Source organism: Biomphalaria glabrata, chromosome 6 (genome assembly GCF_947242115.1).
Source record: "Biomphalaria glabrata chromosome 6, xgBioGlab47.1, whole genome shotgun sequence".
NCBI classification, from domain to species: domain Eukaryota; kingdom Metazoa; phylum Mollusca; class Gastropoda; family Planorbidae; genus Biomphalaria; species Biomphalaria glabrata.
Genome location: NC_074716.1, coordinates 29164168 through 29182366, shown reverse-complemented (window position 1 = coordinate 29182366; position 18199 = coordinate 29164168). Strand labels below are relative to the sequence as shown.

General features: G+C 31.9%; 1 protein-coding gene across 3 annotated transcripts; it reads right to left on the bottom strand.

Annotated features, from left to right (window-relative positions):
* Positions 1-1467: 1467 nt before the first annotated feature.
* On the bottom strand, positions 1468-17852 carry LOC106050588 (uncharacterized). Of its 3 annotated transcripts, none has more exons than XM_056033168.1 (10): positions 17772-17852; positions 15308-15488; positions 14498-14586; positions 12661-12784; positions 9815-9983; positions 8326-8514; positions 7305-7546; positions 6514-6720; positions 5251-5440; positions 1468-4393 (listed from the first exon to the last, which is right to left on the bottom strand). In XM_056033168.1, the coding sequence occupies exons 3-10, from the start codon at positions 14543-14545 to the stop codon at positions 4261-4263; spliced, it is 1302 nt and encodes a 433-aa protein (XP_055889143.1). In that variant the 5' UTR covers positions 14546-14586; positions 15308-15488; positions 17772-17852; the 3' UTR covers positions 1468-4260. The 3 variants fall into 3 exon arrangements, with proteins under 3 accessions (XP_055889143.1, XP_055889142.1, XP_055889144.1); XM_056033167.1 differs by lacking the exon at positions 17772-17852 and adding an exon at positions 15689-15770; XM_056033169.1 differs by lacking the exons at positions 6514-6720; positions 17772-17852 and adding an exon at positions 15689-15776.
* Positions 17853-18199: the final 347 nt, after the last annotated feature.

The following is an 18199-nucleotide window of genomic DNA, read 5'->3' as shown; positions in this document are numbered from 1 at the left end:
ATGTTTGGCTGTAGTTTGACATGACTGCAGTTTGACATGCTGACATTGCTGCAGTTTGACATGCTGACATTGCTGCAGTTTGACATGCTGACATTGCTGCAGTTTGACATGCTAACATTGCTGCAGTTTGACATGCTGACATTGCTGCAGTTTGACATGCTGACATGCGAGGTGCTAAGCCTTAGGTGCTACAGGGTGTAGTTTGTCTTACAAGTGATTGAAGGTCTAAGAAAACACAATATGGTCAGAAGCGAATTTGAGATTCCAGTGAGACATTGAAAAGAAATGAAGATTATTTGTGATTTTTTGAACTGCAGATAAAGACTATTCCCCAAACTAAACTAGAGAATTCATTGACAAATAAAAAACAATAGTGAGTTAGGTCAACTATATTAACAGTAAGGAGGTAAACCAACTCAACAGCAAAACATCCCCCCTCCCCCCAAAAAAATGGTTTGAATATTGGAAATGTTTCCACTAAATTTCCCAGTAATGTCTTTTTTTTTACACTTTGATTTTCAGAGCCAGTTTACGTTCTTCAAACAATAAACTAGAGTAAGATAGAAAATAGAAAAAGAAGACAAAAAGTTATGAAGAAATGTGGTGGGGATGTGAAAAATGTTCAATAATAAAACTAGGAGAGATTTTGAAATAGACACACAAAAAAAAGCCAAGGCGAGGGACGCCATATTAAAAGATCCCGCCAAGTAAAGAATAAAAACTACTTTCTACCAAAGCCAAAGAACTTACTGATTCGATTCTGCTATGTGCTGAAAAACGCTCACAAATTATTTGTTTCTTAGATTTCTTCGCTTATCAATAGTTCCGTATTTTGTACACCAAATACACTAAATGCTTACTATTTCTGAAGATATTACATTCTTCAATATGAACTAGACTTTCTATTTTTTTTTTATTTCAAGAAAATATTTTAAAAAAATGAAATGTAGAAAATAGAAGGAAGCAAATCCCATAAGTCTTATTGCTTCATGTACTGTAACCTTGATTGGTCTCAAAAGTAGTTCCTTTTATACTGGCCTACTAGATGGCAGCAGTCTACAATGACGTTTACAGACATATCTATCTTTCTAGTCGGACTCATGACCCAGTCAAGCTTTTACTTCCCTTTCTTTCACAGCTATTTCTGTTCGCTACATCAATGAAGGCTGAATTCTACTCGCTACATCAATGAAGGCTGAATTCTGTTCGTTCTTGTGGAAAACTATTGAAAATGAGGAAGAGTATAACATTGTCACTCAGTACTTCCCCCCCCCCCCCACTTTATAAAGGACGCCTGACGTTAGTGATGGAAGGTGAAGGTCATTGTGCCAGACCTATGACCCCTTCGTTAAGAGAAGTAAGAGCAGAAAAACGTCTCCAACAAACAACAGCACTATTCACTAATACAATTTAAACTGAGCGAAAATAATAATCAAATATTAGTAAACACAAATGAATTAAAACTAATTTCTACACAACATAGAGTTTATTACTTTGTCCATCATGACATTAACAAATGACACTAAAATAACCTCAGTAATAAGCAAAGCTTAAAAAAATTAATACCAAAAAACTTCTCTGAAGGGGAATTTAAATAAAAATCATTTAAAGACTAAAAATATTTATGAGAACAATGCTAGAGACAAATATAATTTTTAATACAAGTATAATTACTATTTGATTTTATGAAGTTTCAAGAACAGTCTACTGAATCCAAAATTGGATCAATATTAACAAACAAATACTGTTGGTTAAAAAAGAAAAAAGAAAGCAGAAGAGAAAGTCAATAGGAAGGAAAGATAATTAAAGAATCCAGTATTTTTCCAAACAGAAAAATAAAACTGCATAAAAAAAAGGTGTAGAAAGTGTTTTTTCTAAGAAATCAATATTTAATCTAAATATTGTTTGTGGATTAGACCAAAATGAAAATTGATCAGTTGCCATAAATAACTTCAATGATGAAACAAGCTGATAAATACTTGTGTCAACAAGAACATTGAACAATATTCCTGGGGTTCTACCATTTTAAGGATTTCAATTTGTCATAGAATCCTTAGGTCATAATCATCTGAATAAAAACAAATGTATCTGACCTGACTTACAATATTCTATTTCAACTCATGTATATATATATATATATATATATATATATATATATATATATATATATATATATTCAAAATTGAGTTAATATTAGCAAATAAATATTTATAGCCTTCTATTGTTCAAGTTAACATACAAGACCTTTTCTTTCCAAGGATAAAGAATATTATATAAAAATTATCAAAATTTTGCTGTCCATTTTTATCTTTAAAATTTCGCATTCAAGATATCATTTCTATCATAGGTTACACACACAAGATATTAAGCATATATGTTTCTCAGCAACAACAGTCATTTTTTAATAAAAAAAATACTTTTGTGTTTACTTTTGGGTTAATACATTTTTAAAATGATAAAAAAAATAAGCCCACAGAATATTAATCAAAATTAAAAGATTGAATTAAATTCTTATTTTTGTTATATTGAATATCAAATCTATAAAAATTATTTAATTAGTCATCAAATGTTTCAACCTGAATATGCAAGCTATAAAATTTATGTATTTATTTTTTTAAATGAAACCAATACAGCAAGTATTGGGCACCTCTGTTACGTCAACCACCTATTAGCTCACCAAAAAAGACAGCTTTTGGCATACATTCAAGCGTAACTGTCCGACCATTAGAAGTCTCTCTATACTGTCCATACCAGCGTTTGCAAGGACATCGCTGTTTGTAGTGCGTCTTGCCACCATATGTCCATGATGGAGCGCAAGCATCTTTGGTGAAAGCATTCAAGTAGTCTTAGTTGCTTTTCTTATAACATACTTTTTACATCACATTTTTCCAAGTTAACATATTATAAAGCAATTATAATAATGGTATAATGTTCATTACAGCAGAAAAAAGGGACATGATATAGGAACAAGGGAGATAATCTAAAAAAAAATGTTGCACAAATATTTCAGTTTTAAAAAGCTATGTGAAAAAAAAAAGACTGATAAAATTACAAGTTCAAAAACTAGAACAATTAAAAAAAATAATTACAAATTACTGACATACATAGTATTTAAATAAATTAATGTGCTAAGTTACACACTATTATCAGTATATTATTTCATTAAATAGCAAAAGTCTTCAGAAAGATACATTAGAATTTCAATGACTGGATTTCAAACATTAACCATTCTATAAGTAAAACCTATATAAAAATGAAAAGGTTTGGTAGCATAGATTCATTACACCTTTGCTCTGAGATACATACAAGAAACTAATATTTCTTGAACAATCCATTTAATAAAAATAGTATCCTAATATTAATTTACTTGGTTATAGTTATTGTTTTATTTATTTATATTTTTATTGTGTATATGGTAGATAAAAAATGCCATTTCTTTACCAAGACTATACACTTTGTAAAATATAAAAAACTAAAAATAAGGAAATCAACTCAGAGACACAGTTATTAAAAGCTCCAGACTGTCATTCAGGAAGCCAAATCCAATAGCCTACAATGGTGTTAATAGACTTTCTGTGCCTCTTTGATTTCCCACATCAGCCATATGAGTTAAGCTTGTGTCTCAGAACAATGAATGCCAAAGACAAGTCTATCACATAGAGTTACTAGAGATTTATAAAATTTAGGGCAATGTAAAAATTAACTTAATATAGACAGAAAATATTAATACTACTTTTTTAAATAAATTGTATAATCTGTAAATAAAAAAATTGTTCTTACATGGAATCATAAAATATACTCCAATAACTTTGACAAATAAATATTTAAAAAACTCAATTGAAAATATGATCAGACACCTTTTCAATACAAACACAACACAAGGCATTTTATGTAAAAATAAAACAACAATATAACAATGTCAATGTCACTCTATAACTATACAAAAATTCAATGACAGAAGCGTGATGCTGGCACAAAAATCATTTAAAATTCTGTAAAATTCTGTTTTACTACTATGATAATGTATTTTTTACAAGGTAAAATTGGGCAAACAATGTGAAAATAGAAGACGCTGTTTTGAAGAGAGTTATAATAATGATGAAAAACAAAGACATTGAACAGATGCAATAATTATTTACATTTACAAAATCAAAATCATACCTTACATAATTCTTAACAAATATAAAATTTACCAATATTACAATTTTTTTATACCATCACCACTAATAATCATGGGAAATAATAGTTGGTAGCCTAAGACTAGACATAACAGGGCTTAGAGAAGCTACTAGTGGCCAAGTCTGAGATAGCGGAGTAAGTGGAAGCAATGCCAGCTACAGCCCCTATGGCGATAATCTCAGCACAAGCAACTTTCTCATGAAGGGAAGCCGTCCTATGAAAAATAAAAAAGAAGTTATAAATATAGAGGATTACAGTGTAAATGTTCAACGTTGCTGTTTGAAATAAATTTGTTAAAGGTATACTTGTTACATCTAATTAAATAAAAGAAAACAATGCTGATTCTTCGTCTATTAATCTTGTATAATGTAATATCCTTATATTTATCTGCACATGTCTAGGTCACATAACTCAACAACTGTAAATGTTAGGGCACTTAGTACAGTTTTTTGGGTTGTTGTTTTTGAATTGGATCATTGTATTTATTACAAGTGACTAATATAAGGGTAGCTGTGCATTGATAAGTGCTTCTACTGTGAACATGTTATGCTCAACATCATCTGTGAGAAAATACAAACCTTTAAACAAAAAGAAAGAATTTGAGAAGCAACACTTCGGAAAAAAAAAATTAGGATATATTTATTTTGTTGCTGTTTCCAACCAAACAAAAAATCATTAAATTTATAAGTCTTTAAATCTGCGGAGCCCCATAAAATAACTTATTAAAGTATTATAAAATGTGTGTGGAACTCTTTTAAAAAAGGGAATATTGAAATATAATGTTTTAAGACATTTATCCCTACCCTACATTCAATATTTATAGTTAGTTTTTCAATTTGATTTACAGCTGCAAACTTTAAATGCTTACTACTACTAATTTGAAGCAAATTGATTAATAAAATTTAAGGAAAATTGTGTTTGTAACTAAAATCTTTTTCTTTTAATTTATTATTAAAATTTAATTCAATTAGGCAGGGATCAGATGTTAAGAAAACCACAAATTAGCTAATAATCTAAAACTTGTATAAACACTGGCCTCCATAGTATTTATTTTTAAAAAATTATTCCTACACTTTTTCCCAGCTTCCCTCCATAGAACAGAGCTTGAGGTAGAAAACAGGAGGAAGGATGTAAGCCAACAATGTGGTGGTAGATCCTCCAACTAGTGAAAGTATGGCACCAAAGTGAGGGATGGACTCTGCTACAAACAAAATTACTGCCATCATTGCTGTCCTAAATATAACTCGCTTGTAGCTGAAACCTAAAGATAGAAAAAAAATTCAGCATAAAGATTTATAATTATACTGAGCATATATGGCCCAGAGCTAGCGGGTTTCCCCATTTAGACATATTTCATTTGAAATATAAAATAATAACAAAACAGGTTTACCCAGTTATTTTTAAATTTAAGGCACTCTGGTTGTGGGAGGGACATTAAACATATACTATGGTCTCCGCCGTGATCTGAGGAACATTTATGATAATTTTTATCAGGATAGGTCAAACGGCTTTGATTTCTATGCGTGACACACATATATACATACATACATATACATTACACTCAATTATATATTAGATATAAGATAACAGGGCTGAAGTTCTTAATCTACTAGACTAGCATACCATTTTTCATATACATGGTATATGGCATATTGTGTGCAGAAAAATATTTTTAAAGTTTTTATTTTTTACTCATAGCATGCTATTGTCCAATACCTTTTGTGGACCAGTGATGGAAGGGGGTATCTAAGAGAAGGATTTCGTCCTGTCTTTAGGTGCTTAGCAATAACAACTAATAATGCCAATATAACCTTCAATATCATGGACTTTAACACGATGGTGAATTATTAACTAGAAATAAAATTCCATTTCAATTTTTTCACAATGTCAACAAATCTATGATTTCGCAATGGTGTAATATTGTATTATGCATTAATTTACAATAATTTAAACTGATAAAAATATTTATGTTGCAACAAAAAAAAATGTTTAAAATCATTTTTAATCCCTTGTCTGTAACATCTATCCTCAAATGACAATGAAAAAAAAACAAATCCCAATTGAAAAACCTTATACATTGTCTAGTTTTACATATTAGATTAGACAATAAAATGGTTATTTTTTATGATTATATACAAACACTGGCAAATCGTCATTTAATCCCTTTGGGTGTTCATGATCCACAGATTGAAAAACTTGTATCAGGAGAGGGAACATATATTAATTAAATGAGATCATAAGGAGCTGGGTAGTCAAAGAGAGTTGACCATTTCAATTCTGAGAAAGAAAGAGTGAAAATGGGAGCATCTGAAAATATAAAAAGGAAACTCTTACTTGTCGGTATATGTAGTAGTTGTTCCCCCTCCTGACACACAGGGTTGATCACAATGATAAAACTACAAATGAGATGAAGAGTGATAAGAATCTCTACTGTATATCTCATTGGGCCCGCTGAAACACTCTGAAGTATGTTGTCCTGAGCATGGCTGCCGTAAACCACATAACCGCTGATAGCCACAGGAAGGTACATAAGTAGAACAACTAAAAGATGACACAGTAGAATAACAAAGTAATATACATGTAACCATAAATTTGTCCTAGCATATGGAACGAGAAATGTCCCTTTATTTTAGTGTCTTTCTGAGTATTTTATTAAATTTTGTTTTTGTATTTGAAGATTATGGTTTAGTGTTTTATGTATAATTGCTACTTTACTTTTAAGTATTCTATCCTGAAGGGTTTCTAAATTTAGTGATTTTACTAAAGGTGTTACTCTACTAAAATGTGAATAAATTTAGTGATTTTACTAAAGGTGTTACTCTACTAAAATGTAAATATTCATTTCTTATGAATCTCACTGCTCTATTTTTTGTCTGTTCCAGTTTTTTAATGTTTTCTTGAGTTGAGGAACTCAGATTTAAGCCTTATAATTATTAATATGATGTAAAATGAAAGTCTTAAACCAAAAATGTATTGAGTTAAGATAAGAGTAAAAAATGTGACATAGCATAAAAGAATTATGGGAACTACGCCCATATTATTTTACAAAATTAAACTTTGACAAAAAATGACTTTGAAACAAACGTTAATAGCAAGACATGATGCTTAGATATAATACAACTTACTCATGTATGCTATGAATATTGCTTTTCCAAACTTTTCTGGATTTCTCATATCAGCTTGAAAGGTTGGGAATGCTGGATGTCCACCAAATGCAAAACAAATAGTTCCAAAAGCAAAGAAGAATCCTTTGAAGTCAATCTTGGGATAAAAAGCTGGAGGTAAAGTTTTAGAATCCTCAGCAATATTGGCCAGGATGACACAGCAGGCCACACTTGTAGCTACCACTGCCCCCACTGCTATGGGCCTAGGAATAACACAGACAATATTTTACAGAGTTATTCAGATATATCAAGGTAAAAAATTATAAGATACTGTATCCTATATAATATAATTTTATTTTTATTTTATTTCATTTTGTGACAAGAATGTAATGAAATAACACTTGTGGTCACATAGGGACCTACAACAGTTTGAAAACAATTTCTGTTTTCATATGGAGTGAGAAAAGTTTAGCAAGGACGTTAGAATGCAAGATGAAAGTGAAAGAGAGAATGATTTCATTGTGTTTTTATATAAAATTATATACATATAATTTTTTTGTCATTTGTTTATTTTCTAGAAAATAAAATTAACTTGACTTTCAAGATAATCTAAGAACAACATTAAATGGACACTATGAAATATTATTAAACAAAACTGCACCCAGTTTGGGAAAATAAAAAGTTAGGGGACCACGCAAATATTTAACCCCTCTAAATAAAGGCTTTGATCATGAAAATAACTTTATATTATAATGAAGCTGTTTATTCATTTGATACAATTAAGCCACTGAAAGAGAGACAGACAAAAGTTGAGTTTAAAAAAAAAATATTTTTTCTAGGTTATAAACAATAACTAGAACACATTTTATGATGAAAAAGTTTCAGTTTTTATTTTATAATAATGTTTGGCAAATTAAAACTGCACAGACAAAAATCTTAGAAATAAAGAAATAAATAGACATAATTTTAAAAGCTTTTTTTTTTAAATAAGCAAGACTATGATTTTTAAGTTATCTGGACTTTAAACACTAATGTAGCTTACCAAAAGTCTTTGGGTGTGCCAAGCCATGTTATTGGAAGGAGACATCCTGCAACAATCAAAAGCCAGTAGCAGAAAGAAATGTTGGCACCAGCATCTTGAATCAGTGACTGGATGTTCTCAGAGGCCAGCAGTAAAAAAACCACAGAGACACCAAATAATGTGAAGTTGATAGCACAAGATACTATAAGTCTAGGTACAAACAGAAGAAACATGCATTAAATTTTTTTTACATATGAAAATCCTTTAAATTTATTGCAATAATTATCATTATTTTAAGCAAAAGAAGAGGACCTTGCAATTTTTTTAGAATAGTGTTACACACTTGATCAATAAGAGGGGTTTGTTTCAATACTATTTGAGACATGTATAGACAACTTCAGGGGAAAACCTTGACCCTATCAGAATATGTAAACAAATATGACTGGTGAGCAAAATAAAATCTTCTAGTAGAGTGACTTAGGAAATAGTAGCTTTAGATTAAGTCAGCTGTTCTATAGGTCTGTCATTTGATAGATAATTCAGTCTTCATCATCATCATTTACAGTGATTTGTACATTGTTTCATTGGATGTTGTTCTTAAACTAACTGTGAATTGAGTTGAAACATTTAGTCACAAGTTATCAGAATGTGGGAGTCGTGGTGGCTGAGCAGTAAAGCATTTGGCTTCCGAATTGGGCACCTGGGTTCGAATTTTTAATTTCGGGATCTTTGGGCACCTCTGAGCCCACCCAGCTGCAATAGGTACCTGACATTAGTTGGGGAAAAGTAAAGGCGGTTGGTCGTTGTGCTGGCCACATGACACCCTTGTTAACTGTAGGCCTCAGAAACAGATGACCTTTCCATCATCTGCCCTATAGATCACAAGGTCCAAAAGGGGAATTTCACTTTTTTTTTGTACCCTATGATCCTCTCACTTGTCTGGACCAATTGGGAAAGGGGTGAAGGTAGAAAGAAGGAGGTATCTTGTAAATTTTAATGTAATTGCTTTTAAATGCATTTATAAAAAAAGAGCAACGCCTTGAATTTGAACGTCAGGGCTCAAACCTCCTCAAAACCACTGTGCTAGTGAAGTGCTTATGAAAATAGAAGGTTTTATGGTTATCTATTGTTAGTTTCAAACTTTAAAGCCGTGACTATAAAGGGGATTAATTCAGTCTATACCACCACATCAGTCAAGTAAAATTTCTTTCCCTTGTTTGATACCAAACAAAATAATGAATTAACAATAGTTAATTAACTAATTGGTTAATTTTTTTCTTATTGATCCTTGTTTTATCAGGTAAAAGAAATAATAGTGCAAATTTCAGCTTGATCCAAGATTGGGTTTCCAAAAAATATCATGTACAAACATTTTACCAGACAGACAGAGTGAGTTGATATATTCAATTATGTTTCTAAACAATATTAATTTTTTAAAGTTAAAATGTATTTATTCTTAACTTAAAATTATAACAACAGTGGTAGAGATATAATCACAATTAACAATCACCTTCCAGGTTTTCCAAAGGTGACTTGCCCAATAGCTGGATAAGGATATCTAGAATGTTCTTGGTATTCTGAGTATCTGTGAAGTACCATCAGCCAACATCTGCCCAACAACATGCCAGTGTATGCAGATACTATGGCACACATGACATTCAGTAAGATGCCAATATAACCTACAATAATAAAAAGAGAGTAATGTTTTAATTATATGAGTACTTTTAGTTCAATATTTAAAAAAACAAAAACATTGTCTATAAATGTGTTATCTATTATGTAGTGTAACAATATATAAAGGTATCTGTATTACAATTCTTCTCATTAAATTGCATACTCTTCATGGGTGGGTGGACACAGGTTTCAAAAGTGGCTCTAACGATCTCCCTAGAAATTAGACAGTTTATCTTAGGAAAAACAAATTACTATCAAATGGGTCATACAGGGAAAACTCTAGTAAACCATTATAAGTTTTCAAAATATAATCATCTTAAAATTAAATTTGGCTATTTCAAACATGCTTTCAGCTGGTATTCCCACACCTGACTCAAATGTTTCTTTGTATTCAGTAAGGAGCTGAATAAATAAATAGAACAAAATAATTTGATATTACTTATTTAAATCTCTCAGCCAGGGGTGCACAGGTTTTTTAAACCTGAGCAGAATGTATGAATAAATCAATATGAACAACACTCAACCAAAATACTCAAGAGACTAGAACAAAACATTCATAGCATTTTGACTCCTAGTATTTAGAATTTAAACACAATCCAAAAAAAAAAGTAATTAGAAAAGAATGACTTAATATGTGGCTATTTCTTTTAAAATCAATGTGAAATAAAAATAAAATCAAAGTCTTTACTATAGCCATATGTCATTTCTTTTTTTAAATAGATTATTGTAAATTTGTCCTGCACCAATGCTTATTTTCAGGAGTTTAGGGGGGAGGGGTATTTTCTTTCTTAATTATTCATTAATTATTATTTTTATAAAGACCAAAGTAATTGTTCTTACAAAAGACCACAGTAATCACTCTTACAAAATGTCTTCAGTTCAATAAAGGAGAAATTGTCTTTTAAAAAAAATATAATTTTATGTTACTTCTTTTCCTTGAGGTAAAGTTTCTTCCCATAGATTTACAACACTGTTTTTTAACTTAATATTAGAATGTAAGTAATTATCTAGCTTTCCTTTTTTTTATATATATTTAATAATACTTATAGCTTTTATATAGCGCTACTTTCATACTTTCATGCTCAGAGTGCTTTGGTCCAATCTCAGTTGTGGACAGTGAGGGGTATCTAGGAGAAAGTTTTTCTATGCTGCCTTCAGGCGCTCAGTAAACACAACTCTATCGAGTCGGGTGTCGAACCTCGAGCCCCCTTCATAGGTAGTCAAGCCAAGCCAAGTTCAAGCACACTTAGTCTCTACCACGCCTTCCACTGATCTTATGTAACAGTGGTTTAATGGGTGTAGGTTTTCTTTTAAGAATGGTGAGTGTTTTGGAAAGGCATCTTTCATGAAAAAGCTCTTCAAGAGATGGTAGCTGTGTTCGAGATATATACGATGCTTTTTTAATTAGTCTATTTAGTCTGTCTTTGTGCCAGTGAAGTATTACCATACTAGCAGGTGATGGCAAAGTTAATTAGACTGCTAATGGTGTAAAGGTTTTATATTCTTGCACTTGTTTTGCAGTTTGGTTATTTATCTGAATTTCAGCAAGATGGCATTTATGTTTCCTAAAATCTATTATCATTTCTTTAGTTTTCTGAACATTTAAAATTAGAAAGTTATCTATACTCCATTGGTAAAAAGTGTTAATTGTTGAATAGTACATATTTTTGTCACCTGTAATAATGATTGCTGTGTCGTCAGCAAATTTTATGATGGAAGTGTCAGCTGATAGGCTCTGAATGTCATTTGTGTATATGGTATACAATACTGGTGACAGGACAAACCCCTGCGGGGCTCCAGTGCTAAGTGCTCTTGTGCCTGACACATGCCTGTTCACTTTTTACATATTGTGGGCGTTTGATAAGAAAGTTTAGAATCCAAGCCTGCATGTTTTTGCTAACGTTCTATTCAGATAGTTTTTGTATCATGCGATGTGGTTGGATGGTGTTGAATGTGGATGAAAAATCTACGAATAATACTCTGGCGTAGTGTCTCTGGGTATCAAGATGATGGTATAGACAATTCAGCATAAATAGTATTGCATCTTCTGTACTTCATGATGGTTTGTAAGCAAACTGGTGCAGCTCAAGACGTGCTTCGACTTCTTTCAGTAGATGTTTTAAAATCATTTTCTCCAAGCACTTCATTGGAATGAAGTGCTATGGGACGTAGATCATTGTTGGAAGCAATGATCTTCTTTTTGGGTATTGGAATAATTTCAGACGTCTTCCAAATGGAAGGTATTTTGTGTGTTTGCGAGGACTTGTTGAATATAGCACAAAAGATAGCCAGTTGTTCAGAACATAGCTTTACAAGTTTTCCACTTAATGTCGGGTCCTGAGGCTTTGGCAGTATTTACTTCTTTAAATATTTTAGTCACTTAAAAACCCTTAAAAACAATAGCATCTGCATTAGATGTGATAAACTATGCTGAGTCTGCTGCTTTATCTTTGAACTTGAATATTATTATTATGAAGTATTACTTTAAAAAATGTTTAAGCTCTAAATACTAAATTATTATGGCTGCCTTTAAAAAAAATTTTTTTTCTCAATTTAATTAAGAAAAATAAAAATTGTTGAATGTGTTCCTTTTGCTTATAGTTTGTAAATTAAATGTTACATGCTTCATTGCACCATACAAATACGTATGAGCTAATTTGAGAGTCCTTGGAGTTTACTTACCAGTGCCATTAAGAGCTGCAGGTAAGGCCAAAACACCAGACCCTGCCATCTCACCCACAGCAAATACAGCTGTAGTTAACACTGTCAGGCCATGAGTGTGGTGACCATAGAGACCTATTTCACCCTAAAAGTAAAAAACATCTAAATTTAGTTGTTGCATTCATTTCACAAAACAAGAAAGGTTTTTTTTTGTTTTAAATAAAATGGCTTTTAAATAGTGCATAGTTCATGCTATAACAGGTTCATTGCTCCTTGGTCCAATTGCCTATGAGGACTAGTGGGGAGAGGGGTATCTGGAGAAGGTTTCCATGCTGCCTTTATGTGTTCAGCAAACACAACTCTGCTTGAATTAGGATACAAACTCGAGCCTCCTCGATAAGTAGCCAAGCAGTTTAAACCACTCAGCCACTTATCTAGAAATATATATTTAAAAAAAAAAAAAAATGTTTTCCTACATAAAGTCTCATTTCATTTATTAGTGACTCCACAGAAATTCAAACTTCTAAACAAGACATTACAAACAGTAAACTATGAGAAGAAAAAATTGCCTTGTTTCTTGTTTTACTGTCAAGTTATAATCCATAAACTACCTTTAAAGATAATTTTATGCTCGCTCTGGACTTTTGTGCAGTGTTCCCATTTTATCAATAACCCTGAGACTTTGGCATAAACCTCATACTCTAAAGTAGACTTTTTTAGAACAAAGTAAAAACAAGGTAACAAAGACAGTTTGTGTGGAAACACAAACTCAAAATTGGCCCCTGAAGTGGTCCACCCAAGCAGGTAAAAAGGCAGGTTTCAATATTTTCAGAAAGTACATCAGAATGAAATTCTATCAAAGACAAATGACAGAGAAAAATGGAGAAAGAAGGTTGACAGATCTTGTGTGGTGCCCCAGTGGTCCATCCAACAAGCCAAAGGATAAGTGAAAGTGAATGTGAAGTTAGATGCGAACAAGGCCTAACAGATGTCTTATAATGAATATCTAATTGATCTAATTGTTTTGTAAAGGGTCAAATCTCTTATTCAAATCCTATCAGCGATGCAGTTCACGTGATAATGTGAAAAACTACTTATTAATTGTTTTTTTAAATTATGTCCAACTTATATGTATACTAAAAAGATTCTTTCTCTTAAAAAAAAAGTAAACATTTATTTTTAGGTAAATGTAGTAATTAGTAGGAAAGAACTTACATAACGTAGCAATAGAAATGTTAAAAAAATATTTTTTTGACAAAAAATCTAAAACCATTTGCATAAATGTGTTAAAAATATGGAAAATGGACATCTCCCATACTAAAGAGTCTCCAGTGTTTGTTACTATTAATAGTGAATAGTTGTAAAAGTGGTATATTTTTATGAAAAAACTGCTTGCATAAGTGATTTTAAAAATTAGATTTTTTGCTTTTAGAAAAGAAAAAAGTAGCCAGTGCATCAGAACTTTGAATGGACTAAAATATTATGATGTTGGATTTTCACTATCTTTTCTAGTTTACGAGATCTAAATGGGACGGGCGGACAGACATTTCACACAAAACTAATAGTGTCTTTTCCCCTATCAGGCTGCATAAAATTAATGCCTCAATCTTGACTTGTTAAGTTCCAGATGTTCTTTCAAAAATAAAGAAGTTAGAATATAAGGTCCTAGCCCAAACCTCTTGTAAGAAGATCAGGAGATAGCTGTGTGCATGATTTGAACCAAAGACTATCATGACAATATTCAAAGTGCATTTTACAAGATGAGGCAGCCATTCTATTTAAATTATCTAAAATATAAAAAATTATAAATAAGTTAATTGAATAACATACAAACATTTTAAAAGTAAAACATTCAGACCTTAACACTTGAGACATGAGGTAGCAATGAAGCAGAATCCTGCGCCATTTTTTACAAATGTTGTTTTCAAGCTTGTTTATTTCACCATGCTGAAAAGAAATGCAGTTTGTTAATAAAGAAAAAAAATCAAAGACAATATTAAAAGGGTATTAGTAAAGTTCAAAATTCCTAAAGGGTTCATTATCTTGTCACTGACACAGGTCACAGTACATGTTACTCGCTATCTTATTGTTGTCTCAGGAACAATAGTCTACATAAACTAAATGGAATGTCGGAATGTCTTCCACTAACAGGAATGACCCTTTCCACAGTTTCCTCACAATCTGACCAGACAACTTACACTGTTTCTTAACTGCCTACCACACTGGCAATGATCCCTTCTACAACTTAGGCAGTTCTAACCTATCTCTAGTTCTGTTTCTCCATCTACTTATTATTATAGCTTTTATATAGCGCTACTTTCATGCTTATAGCATGCTCAGAGTGCTTTTGGTCCAATCTCATTTGTTGACCAGTTGGGGGGAGGGGGTATCTAGGAGTTGGTTTTCCGTGCTACCTTTAGGCGCTCAGTAAACACAACTCTGCCCGAGTTGGGTGTCGAACCTCGAGCCCCCTTCTAGGTAGCCAAGCCAAGCCAAGTTCAAGCGCACTTGGCCTCTCGACCATGCTTCCCACAGCCGGAATCAACAGTCAACCATCTTGTTTCTACCTCTGTTTTTCAATCGACTTCAACAGTGTAATTGTCTGCACCATATCATATGCTTCTGCAAGATTATTGTAAAAACAAAAAACATTTTATGATGGTTTCACCTGCCAAGTAGCCCACAGTGGCAAACCGCAGAGGAATTCCCAGTCACATCTGGAGTCAAACAGGATATCTTCTTTCACTTCTCCTAGCTGTTTCTTCTAGTATTGGATTAGCTCACAAAAAAAGCTTTTTTCTAATTCAGGGAAAGGAATCCAATGGACTTTCACACAAAAGCTGGAGGATCTGGAATTTACAGATGACAAAGCCTTATTATCACACAGACTAGAAGAAAAGGTCAAAGCTTTAATTAAGTGAAGTAGGAAAAAGAGTAGGCCTTAAAATAAACTACCAAAAATCAAAAGTACTTAAAGTAAACAACAAACAAAATGAAGAGATAGAACTGGATTGTTAGACCATAAACGAAGTAGATAAGTTTTATATACCTTGGGAGTGTAGTCAGTGTATCAGGTGGAACAGATGAAGACATTAAATTAAATGTCATATAAACCTAATGCATCAGACAATCACACACTGTCACACACCTAAATTCAATTTGGACGACTTGGTACTACAACTATAGAGTCAGACGTCTAGAGATACTAAGACATCTAAGACTAAGAGTAAGAGACTAAGAGGAGAAAAATCTGACCCAGGAAACTACAGACCAGTATCACTTACCAGCATCACATGTAAAATCCTAGAACACATAATATGTAGCAACATCATAAACCACTTAGACAAACATAATGTCCTCACACCATACCAACATGGCTTTAGGAAATATAGATCATGTGAAACACAACTAATAGGACTAATTGATGATTTCTCAAAAGGTTTAGATAATAGTGAACAAATAGATGCTATCTTACTAGATTTTTCTAAGGCTTTTGACAAAGTTCACCACCATAGTTTGCTTAAAAAATTAAAATATTTCGGCATTAATGGTCCACTGCGTCAGTGGATTAAAGACTTTCTGATAGGGAGAAAACAAACTGTAATAATAAATGGCTCTAAATCAACACCGATAACAGTAAACTCAGGTGTACCTCAAGGAACAGTCTTGGGTCCACTACTATTTTTAATTTACATAAATGATTTACCAAATTGCATTACTTCAGGAACAAAAGTCAGATTATTTGCAGATGATTGCATAATATATAGAACAATAAAAACAACACAAGACACAGATATTTTACAAAGAGAATTAGATGAATTACAGAAATGGGAATCAAATTGGAGCATGTCTTTCCACCCAGAAAAATGTCAGTTGTTAAGAGTAACAAAAAAACTAAAACAAATTAATTCCACTTATCTTATTCATGGCAAACCAGTAACACAGACTAAAAACGCAAAATACCTAGGTGTTATAATAAATGAAAAACTGTCATGGAATCCACATATTGATGAAACTACAAAAAAATCAAACAAAGCATTAGGATTTATTAAAAGAAATTTCTATAAATCAAATAAGAACATAAAACTAAAATGTTATTTAACCTTGGTTAGGCCAATAATAGAATATGCATCCTCTGTTTGGGACCCCTCAACTCAAGAAAACATTAAGAAACTAGAACAGACACAAAATAGAGCAGTGCGATTCATAACAAACGAATATTCACATTTGACTAGAGTAACACCTTTAGTAAAATCACTTAATTTAGAAAGCCTTCAGGACAGAAGGCTCAAAAGTAAAGTAGCAATAATACATAAAACACTGAACCATAATCTTCAAATACAAAAACAAAATTTAATAAAATACTCTGAAAGACACAAAGATAAAGGCACATTCCTCGTCCCATATGCTAGGACAAATTTGTACAAATACTCCTTCTTCCCTAGTGCTATTAGAGCATGGAATGGGTTGCCTGAGCTAGCCAGGAAAACCAGTGACTTGGCAGAATTTAAGTCATTGGTTAATATGCATGACTAAATGCATGACGCGTAGGACGTAATCATCTTCTTTTTTGAAGTAACGTCTGTATTATATAAGATAAGATAAGAAGAGTATTCTACTCTAGTTCTCTAGCTATGCCTATATCAGTATATGATATATCAATAGCCTATTGAATAGGGCCTATGGCTATGGCTATATATGCTCAGTTATGCTGTATTAGTCAAAATGAAAATATCAGTGCATTCAATCAGTGTATGATCATGATGATGTATTATTTACTATCTATTATGATAATTATGTTAATATGTATCACTATCCACTATCAGAGTTTCAGAGTATCATTAGTATCACTCAATTAGTCTAATTCGACAATTGTATGCCATTGAGTCATTGACTCTCATTGAGGCCCATGCCATTGCACTGACTTTGTGACACTTTGTGACTTGTCGGTCATTTCCTTGGTTTTAACTATATTGTCTATAACATAGATTATGATTGATAGATCTAGACTATCATCTAGATCTAGGTCAATCTAGATCTATATTGATTGACAGATCTAAAGACAGTATATATGAGTATAGATATCTAACTGTATCTTAGACTTATTATCTACTAGTGACTAGTCTATTTACCTAGATCTAGATATAGTATAGTGGATCACAAGTTAAGGTGCGAATGTTTATCTTCGTTTAAGTCATGTGACAATTAATTTTAGAGGCTCATTCACAGGCCTATATAGATTTATATAGATTATAACGAAATATTATATAGGTTTGTGTATCATATCCTATACTCTTAAGCGAGCAATTCTTGTATGTATGTATGTATGTATATATATTTATAAATTTTATTTCGAAACTGGCTCTAACGATTTTCTTTAAAAGTTCACGGTATCCTATACTCTTAAGCGAGCAATTCTTGTATGTATGTATGTATGTATATATATTTATAAATTTTATTTCGAAAACGGCTCTAACGATTTTCTTTAAAAGTTCACGGTATGTGCATAATAGTGAGAAAAAAATTCTCAACTCATTGGCCACATCGAGAAAACTCGAGA

Excerpts from the sequence above, each read along its gene's own strand:
- LOC106050588 (XM_056033168.1), bottom strand. The coding sequence starts at position 14,545 with ATGGCGCAGGATTCTGCTTCATTGCTACCTCATGTCTCAAGTGTTAAG. Across the intron at positions 6,721-7,304 it reads AATATTCATAGCATACATGA|TTGTTCTACTTATGTACCTT; the intron begins GTAAGTTGTATT and ends GTCATCTTTTAG. Across the intron at positions 4,394-5,250 it reads GAGGGAAGCTGGGAAAAAGT|GACGGCTTCCCTTCATGAGA; the intron begins GTAGGAATAATT and ends TATTTTTCATAG.